Below are 9,626 nucleotides of genomic sequence, written 5' to 3'. Positions count from 1 at the left end.
GAAGGACCATGTAGTGTATTTTGGCAGTAATTTTAATTATGTCTATTCAGCTACTGGGAGTCTAAAGGATCAAGGTTGGACACCATCCCGTGGTTTTAATAGTCATTTACATTTACACCTTTAGTGTGAAGCAATTTGCTGAACTAGTCAATGTAGAAATGGTCTGACCTTGACTTAACCTGATTATAATAACTTTGAGCAAAATTCTCTTGAGTTGGGATTCTATTCAAGCCTTAGCACTCTGTTTATACTTAGCTTCTGATGTAGATTTAATGTTGATGCAAACAACCTAATTTACATTTGCAACCTGGATTCAGAAACTCAATGCCATTTAGTTGTATTTTTAGATAATATCCTATTAGGAGAAGCAACTAAATCTGAGCAAGGAACTTGAGAAAAGTCTTGTGTTAGACAAAAGAATGATAGTACTTTTGAGAGCAATCACTTGGCTCAACGACTGTGTTGAGAATGACCTTTGTTGGACGCTGGCCAACAGAAAGGAGAGAAATATAAGAATTGAACAGCAATTTAACATCAATTTAAAAAGAAATGTGCTCCTCTTTCTAGGATGACTAATCTTACCTTGTTGCGGCACCTAGTTATTCCAGAAGACCCAGTGTTTATTCCTGTTGTTGTTCCTGATGGAAACAGTGAACCACCAAGAGATAGGACAAGTGACAGCATTCTAAATGAAGTCGTACAATTGAGGTGGGTAATAAAGGCTGGGTAAGGTTTAGCCAGAGATGTTTTCAATAGGTGTTCTTGTTTCCAAAGTTATGCACATATTTACAAACCTTAAACCACTAATGCTTTGATTCTGAGACTGTTGCCAGACCTGTGAATTTTAATGAATGAACATGAGTCATGATTGTATAAACATGTGCTTTATACAATCTGCAGCATAATTTACATTTGAATTGTTTGATAAAGACTGTATAGTTAAATTGCAAAGAAAGTAGCGCTTTAATGTGTAGTTTATAAACCTAGTAAAACAAGGAATTTGTAAGTTCAATTTTCAAAAAACTTGAGTGTCTCCTTTTAAATCTTTTGCAAATTGGTTTGCTTAACACTCCAAAATGGATGAGGTGCAAGTTATTACTGAGATAGTCCAAACCATATCAAAAAGTACAGGCTATATTGTTGCAAAATCAGAAGCCACATGACACCAGGTTATAGTCCCAACAGGTTTATTTGAAAGAACAAGCTTTCGGAGTGCTGCTCCTTTGTCAGCTGAAGTCACATGGTTTGGGTTATCTCAATAATAACTTGCACCTCATCCATTGTGGAGTCTTGGGCAAACCAAGTTGCAAAAGATTTAAAAGGAGACACTCAAGTGAAGTGACTTCACCTGACGAAGGAGCAGTGCTCTGAAAGCTGGTGATCCACTTTACTAACACCTTCCACCCCAAAGTTAAGTTCACCTGGACCATCTCCGATACCTCTCTCTCCTTCCTGGACTTCTCTGTTTCCATCTCTGGCAACCACCTGGAAACCGATATCTATTTCAAGCCAACCAACTCCCACAGCTACCTAGAATACACCTCCTCTCACCCACCTTCCTGCAAAAATGCCATCCCCTATTCCCAATTCCTTCGCCTCCGCTGCATCTGCTCCCGAGATGAGGCATAAATGTCTTCGTTTTTCAAGGACCGCAACTTCCTCTCCACAGTGGTCAAAAACGCTCTCGACCGCATCTCTCGCGTTTCCCGCAACTCGTCCCTCACACCCCTCCCCGCAATAACAACAAAAACAGAATCCCCCTCATCCTCACGTACCACCCCACCAACCTCCAGATTCAACGCATCATCCTCCGCCACTTCCGCCATCTGCAATCTGACCCCACTACCAAGGACAGTTTTCCCTCCCCTCCCTTATCTGCTTTCTGGAGGGACTGCTCTTTCTGTGACTCCCTTGTCTGCTCCACACTCCTCACTAGCCCCACCACCCCCGGCACCTTTCCCTGCAACTGCAGGAAGTGCTACACCTGCCCCTACACCTCCCCCCTCACCCCCATCCCAGGCCCCAAGAAAACCTTCCACATTAGCAGATGTGCAGGTGAACATCTGTTTAATGTGGTATCCTGTATCTGCTGTTCCCAATGTGGCCTTCTCTACATCGGGGAAACCAAGTGGAGGCTTGGAGACTAGTTTGTGGAACACCTACGCTTGGTTTGTGACAAACGACTGCACTTCCCAGTCGCAAACCATTTCAACTCCCCCTCCCACTCCTTGGACAACATGTCCATCCTGGGCCTCCTCCAGTGCCACAACGATGCCACCCGAAGGTTGCAGGAACAGCATCTCATATTTTGCTTGGGAACCCTGCAGCCCAATGGTATCAGTGTGGACTTCACAAGCTTCAAAATCTCCCCTCCCCTGTCCCCATCCCAAAACCAGCCCAGCTTGTCCCCGCCTCCCTAACCTGTCCTTCCTCCCACCTATCCCCTCCTCCCACCTCAACCCCCACCCCCACCTCCTACCTACCAGCCTCATCCCGCCTCCTTGACCTGTCCATCTTCTCTTGACTGACCTATCTCCTCCCTAACTCCCCACCTACACTCACCTTTACTGGTTCCATCCCCGCCTCTTTGACCTGTCTGTCTCCTCTCCACCTATCTTCTCCTTTATCCATCTTCCATTCGGCTTCCCCTCTCTCCCTATTTATTTCAGGATTCCCTTCCCCTCCCCCATTTCTGAAGAAGGGTCCAGACCCGAAACGTCAGCTTTCCTGCTCCTCTGATGCTGCTTGGCCTGCTGTGTTCATCCAGCTCTACACCTTGTTATCTCAGATTCTCCAGCATCGGCAGTTCCTACTATCTCTGATTTCAAATAAACCTAAATAAAAACCAAAAGAACTGCAGATGCTGTAAATCAGGAACAAAAACAAAGTTGCTGGAAAAGCTCAGCATTTCATTCTGAGGAAGGGTCACCGGACCCGAAATGTTAACTCTGTTTTCTCCTCCACAGATGCTGCCAGACCTGCTGAGCTTTTCCAGCAACTTTGTTTTTGTTCCTTGTTTCAAATAAACCTGTTGGGACTACAACCTGGTGTAGTGTGACTTCTGACCTTGTCACCTCTACATTATATTATTGCAGGAATCAGTGTTGGAATTGGTAAAAGGTGCTGGCCTGAATGTTAGGTGCTTTCATCACTTTGAATATAAGAAGGCAGCAGAGATTGCTTGCACTCCTGTTGCAGTATCTGTCTTGCCACAGTACTGTGCTGTTCAACGGTGGTTATAGGTACATCCATAACTGATTTGACTGGGTGTCAAAGGTGATATCTCTATTCTTTGCCCTTTTGTCAAAAGGACCCAATCTTTTTATATCTTTGTATTTATGGACATTAAACATTATATTAACATATGCTAATTTTCTGTATTCATTGTTTTTTTTTTCTCTCTCACTTCCTTTGAATACAGTTAATTTCCGTTTGGCAAGTCATGAACTTGCCGCTATCAGTATCTGTAACATGCCTCATATAAACAGGAAGCAATTTCTTTCCTTTTAAGCCTTTTTAAAGATTTCTCTTTTTGCCCTTTGCTGCCAAACAAATGTCAAACAAGGTAGCTAATTTTCCTTTAATTTCATAAGTATTAATGTTTTCAAGGACTTGTGTACAAAATTAATCTTCATGAAATTACAACCAAGCCATATCCACGTTACTGTCACTCATTAACTTAGTTAGCTGGTCAGAGTTTCTGTAGAGTTTTGAGGCTGACATCATGGTCAGATTTTCCAGTCTCTAGGTTGTCCGAGACAGGACATACAACTCTGAATGCATGTTGAGACCCTATGAAAGTCCCAGTGCGGTGACCTATGCTGGAAATGTCTTGGAAGTTTGAATTCATGCTATCTGAAGAGTCATGTGGGAAATGTTAGACAGATTAGAACCTAGTCCACCTTTTGGGTAACTGCACAACAGACATCACCCTAGTCACTCTCACTGAGCCCACCTCTGACTGCCTCTTTCAACTCCTGATTACCAGCCCCCCTCCAACCACACAGCTACACCCCTCATTAAAATAAAACATATAACTGCGGATGCTGGAGATCTGAAACAAAAACAGCAATTGGGGAGAAAGCAGTTCTCGTGGAGAGTCATTGTCCTCAATGCTAATTCTGCTTTATTTTCATAGACCCTGCCAGTCCTGCTGAGTTTCTCCAGCAATTTCTGTTTTTGTTACACTGCTGACTAGCCTCTCAACCTGGATCTGACTACCTCTTATTAGTTTCCTACTTGACCTGACTGTCACTGAAAAGTTGAATCTGAAGAAGTTTAAACAGAGCCAAATATCCACTTTGTCTACCCTACTCATCCAATCTGTTCTTTCATGAATCCACTCACACCTTCACATGAATGTTTGAACTAGCATTAGAGCAGATAGTATTGTGGAAAGGAGACATATCCAGTCCTCCCCATCCTGACACCACAGAGCTGTGTTGAAGCCCTCCTATAAACTGAATCAGAGATAGTAGCTGATGTCTCTGCATTTCTGAAGAAGCTGGGCTTTGAAGACTTGGCCTGAAATACAGAATAGCATTGAGGTGCAGAAACATTTGAACTTGCAATTCAACAATAATGAATGTTGTGTGGAAAATCCAGGCCTATATTACTTTTAAACATGATGAACCAATACAACACAGCAGATACAACAAAATGTTGAACCACCAACTCAGAAAGAGGAAATTGTGTTAAATTTGTAAAATATTCCGATGAGTCCTTTTGCCATTTTCTCAGGAATGGAAATAAATACTGCCAGTGACTCCATATTCAGAGGATGATGATATTTTTTAAGGTGGAGACCATGCTTTTGGGACCAACAAGTTAGCAGTTTTAGAGATTCGAGGACAATGTTGATGCACTGGAGGCAGTTTAGGGAAGATGCACAGAGTTGATCACTAGCCTTTAATATCATAATATATATTAAAGATGTGGGCTTTTCATTTCTGAAATTAGTGCCTAGATTTTCACCATAATGGCCTATGGTTATAAGTCCCACTCCCCATTTTGGCAGGATTGCATTTCACGTATTCATGTCTTACAATGCAGTTGTCCATTCTAATGATCGACTGTCTCTATTGAAGTGGGATTTTGTACAGATTAAACTCGGTAAGAGCAGGTTTGACTTTGTGGATTCATTTGGACAGCAGGGGTACCCCTTGAATCTGTTTCCAGGACACCATTGGGGTAAATCTAGTTACCTTTGGTGGGGGTAATGTGCCCTTTTTTGTCTACTTTTACCAATTCCATAACATATCATTACTGTCAAACTCATTGTAACTGTCAACAGACCTGTTAGAAGCAATTATCAAAAGGATCTGTCAAGGTGTTTAAAAGTTCTAATCTTTGGGCCTTTTTTAAAATATAAATTGATTTAATTTGCCAAGTAACATTCACGTATATAATTTGCAGTATGACTGAAGAAAGGCCTGGATTTAACTTCAACACCATCTCTGATTTTCTGGAAGGATACAAGTAAGTATGTAAATTGAAAATGCAATTTAATTATTTCTTTAATGCCTCTTCAAGACCCCCACCAAAAAAAAACTTTCAAAAGCGTAGTTTGGAAAAATCTTTTTTTTGTTTCAACAAGCTAATGGATTTGTGGAACAAATTCTGAGAAAATGAAGTTGATTCAGGGGTGATTTGAAAATAAATAACTACAGAGAAGCCAGATTTAGAATTAAAGCAATATTAAATAACTTTCGATTTTTCTTACAAGGAAACGTATGGGATTAACAGATGATGTGGGAGAGAAACCCACTATAGAACATTATGTGAAACACTGAGCCAAGGACCCTCTTCATGTTCTGAATTTTGTTTCATTCTGTAAATGAAACTGGAATGTTATGTTCTCTTATAAAATACCGATCTTTGGATACTTTGTGTCTAATTCAGCATGGATAACTGGATAAACTGCACAGAAGAACTGGTAAATTTTCATTCTTATCGCCCATTAAGCTAGTGCAGCTGAAAGTCCAATTTTCATTGTATTGGCCTGAAGTGCATTCAAGGGTGAAGTTGAAAATGTGTTTTTTCCACCCCCTTAACTACATGACAGTGTTTTTAAACATTGTCTCATCTATGCCCATTGTCAACAACAGGTACTTTGCCAGTACTAGTATCAGGTAAAGAAGTAATATGTTGGGTAACTTGTCTATAATGCTTAGTATGTTGGTCTCAGTTAATCAATTGATCTGTTCATTAACAATATATTTAAATAAACTATTCTAACCTATTCAGTTTTGTACTTGTACAGGTCAGGTAAGATTACTCCAACCCAAGTTGCTACGAATGTAATAAACGCTCTAGAAGATGCTGATGAAGCAGTTATCCCATTGCGTGCTATTGTGCAATACGAGGCTCACCTAATAATGAAGGTTGGTAATATATTTTATATATCAAGAATAATAGTAATTCTTCTTACATCCACTGTGGAGCCTTCGATGTTTACTAAGGAGATTTTAATGGCTGGAATGTGTGATGAACTTTTTATGAGCGATGAGTGTAAGAATGTAGTAGTAAAAACTAAAGTGCTAGAGAAAGTCAGCAAGTCGGGTGGCATCTATGGAGAGAAGAATGTCTCTTTCTCTCTCTAGCAATGCTGTTGTAGCTGTTGAGTTTTCCAGCAGCTTGGTTTTACTTCAAATACCGGTGATCTGAAGTATGTTGCTTTCAATTTATTAAACAACATAGCATCTTGACTTTAATATTTCAGTCAATGATTGTCTCAGTGCACACGTGTACAATTGTTGATGCAAAATTCTAGATGTCTGGAACACATTTTCATTGAAGAATTAACATCAAAGTAATCCCTATTCCTCTGTGTCTAAAATTTTCTCTTGCATGCTTCACTGCACATCTGAATTTCTCTTCATTCTTCAGTCCCTGCACCATTCTTTCCTCATCTCTGTGGTTTCTGCTTCTCACTTGGTCCCTGCTGGACAAGTTTTTATTGGTGTGAGAAATTTGCAAAATGCCTCATTTGAAGTGTTTGTTTTTATAAGCCCAGCCAATGGTGGTTGGTAAGATTGGCAAAAGACTGACACTGATTGAATAACTCACCTAAGCCAGACCAAGCCTTTTCTGATGAAGGGTCTAGGCCCGAAACGTCAGCCTCTCTGCTCCTATGATGCTGCTTGGCCTGCTGTGTTCATCCAGCCCTGCACCTTGTTGTCTCGGATTCTCCAGCATCTGCAGTTCCTACTATCTCTGATTCAAGCCTAAAAGTGCTCTTTCTAGCCTAATGGCTGTTGGGAGTGGGAATCTTGATTTTCTCATTAACAAAGGGGTGCTGATTGTAGCAATCTCTTCTTATCCTTCAATGTAGCATAATTAGGGTTTGAATCTGTGTCTCAGTTATATTTTACTTTAAGCTGTTTCAGGAGCTGTACATGCGCTAACGACCCCTACTCGCCTCCACATTCAACAACTTTCATGTCATTTCATTTTTACTCTGCACTTCATAATTTTAAAAAAATCTTTGGCTTTAGAACAGGATGGGTGAAAGTGTGGGTAATTCAATGATTTGGTGTTCCAAATGGGAAAAGCTGAAGAAATTGCAGGTACACAATTCAATATTTTACATGCTCACTGGAATTGGCACTTCTCGTGAGTCACAGAAATGCTATCATTTTCATTTCTTTTATTGGGGTCAGAACTGGACAAAATGAAGGTCTGTATTTCGGTGCTGATTTTAATTTTCTGGAGTGCAAAGCTAACCTATGTATGTTTTGCAGAGCAAGCTTGATTGCAATTGTTGGTTGGGAATACAGTCGCAGAACCAACTTTTACAATGTTCATTTAATGTGACCTTTACTGACAGTTATTTTGAAACGGTGTGATTAGTAATAGATTGGCTGCAGAAAAGAATTATATTTAACTTGAGTATGAAAGGAACAAACCTTGTAATAATTTAGCAGCAACTCTAATTTATCAGCACACTGTTAGGAATTTGCTTAAAACTATGGACCTTTCTTCCAACTTTCTGCTTGTAAGGTCGCCAGAAGCTGTTCTTGTACGATTGTGTACCTTTCAAAGCCAGAAGAGGAATAATACCTAGCAAAATAGAGACCTTTCTGTCCTACTTCACTGCAAGGATAAATACTGTGGCAAATTCTACAGATCACACACTGTTCTACTTTACATTCCTGAGAATAATACCTGCTGTACCTTTGACTGGTAGTAACAAAAACAATTGCCTGGGATACTAGTTAAACACAAATGCAAAATGTAGAGAGGGCCAATTTCTGATGTATTACATGCTCAATAAATGAACGTAAATGAAAATAATAGAAACCAATCCATCACTCAAAGGGAGAAATTGCATAAACAGACTGTGTGCTAAGCTGTGTCCTGATCTTCTTTTTGTAAAAGTTTCTTTCTACTTTACTCTCCTTGCAACTTACCTATAGCAGCTATTTCTACGTAGCTATTAACTTCCTCTGATCTATTCACTCTGTGCTTATCCACCTTTGGTGCAGCACCATCCTCCCCCATCAGTGGGTCCTGTTACGTTTAGTTTTCACTCTGTCCTTCAAGTTACCATTTAATCTATGTGAATATATTTTTGTTATAGAGAATAATAAATACATATATAAGTGGAAAAGTTACTGATGCCTGAAGGCTGCAGGACAAAGGGGTTTGGGAGTTCTCATGCGTGAATCACAAAAAGCTAACATCCAAAATTAGCAGGTAATAGGGAAGGTAGATGGACTGTTGGCCTTCATTTCTAAGGGAGTGGAATATAAAATTAGGGAGGTCTTGCTAAAACTACGCACAGCACTATTTAGATCACATCTGGAATACTGTGAACAGTTTTGGTCCCCTTACCTAAGGGGAAAATATGCTGGCGTTGGAGGCAATTCAGAGAAGGTTCATAAGATTAATTCTAAATATGAAGGTATTTTCTCATGAAGGGAAGTTTAGTAGATTGGGTTTGTACTCTGGAGTTTTGAAGCATGAAAGGAGACCTTATTGAAACAAATAAGATTCTTAGCAGACTTGAAAGGAGAAATTGTTTCACTTGTGGGAGAGTCTAGAAACAGAGGTAATCTCAGATTAAGGGGTCACCCGTTTAAAACTGAAAAGGAGAAATTTCATCTCTGAGGATAGTGAATCTATAGAGGCCTTCAGTGCAGAAGGCTGTCAAATGTACTAAAAGCTGAGAAAATCAGGTTTTTAATTATTAACAAAATCAGAGGTTATGGTGACGAGGCAGGAATATGGATTTGTGGATTTTCAGACCATGATCTCGTTGAATGGTGGAGCAGACAGGATGAGCTGTATGGCCTACTTCTGCTTATGTGTCATAGACTTTTCACCTTTTGTTTCTTGGCAATCCCTGTACTGATGCGTCATTGAAATTGGCAATGCCAGAAAAATGTTTGAAATGACATAACACTTGGGCTGACGTAATTTTCTGCCACATTTCAACACAGACATTCTGTTCCTATGTGTAGATGGCAGAAGCCTCCACTGCTCGATATCAAGCTAATGAGCCTCTGTCCCCACTGGATGGAATTCCTGTCTGCTTGAAGGAGGAAATAAAAGTAGTGAGTATAATACTGTTTGAATAGATTGCTAACAGCTTCTTCACAGAAGGAGGCTATTCAGTCCTGCGT

At 40.2% G+C, this 9,626-nt stretch overlaps 1 protein-coding gene across 3 annotated transcripts in view; it reads left to right on the top strand.

Annotated features, from left to right (window-relative positions):
* Positions 1 to 9,626, top strand: part of LOC109922033 (fatty acid amide hydrolase-like) — a 66,658-nt gene that overhangs the window by 20,889 nt on the left and 36,143 nt on the right. For all 3 annotated transcript variants that reach the window (XM_048603332.1, XM_048603329.1, XM_048603330.1), the window contains exons 4-7: positions 568 to 708; positions 5,416 to 5,478; positions 6,263 to 6,383; positions 9,465 to 9,557. In XM_048603332.1, the coding sequence (XP_048459289.1) occupies positions 568 to 708; positions 5,416 to 5,478; positions 6,263 to 6,383; positions 9,465 to 9,557 (418 nt within the window). The remainder of the gene's footprint in view (positions 1 to 567; positions 709 to 5,415; positions 5,479 to 6,262; positions 6,384 to 9,464; positions 9,558 to 9,626) is intronic.

The sequence above is a fragment of the Rhincodon typus genome, chromosome 11 (assembly GCF_021869965.1).
Source record: "Rhincodon typus isolate 14 chromosome 11, sRhiTyp1.1, whole genome shotgun sequence".
Classification (NCBI taxonomy): Eukaryota; Metazoa; Chordata; class Chondrichthyes; order Orectolobiformes; family Rhincodontidae; genus Rhincodon; species Rhincodon typus.
Note: the sequence above shows the minus strand (reverse complement) of the source record. Positions and strands in the feature narration are given on the sequence as shown.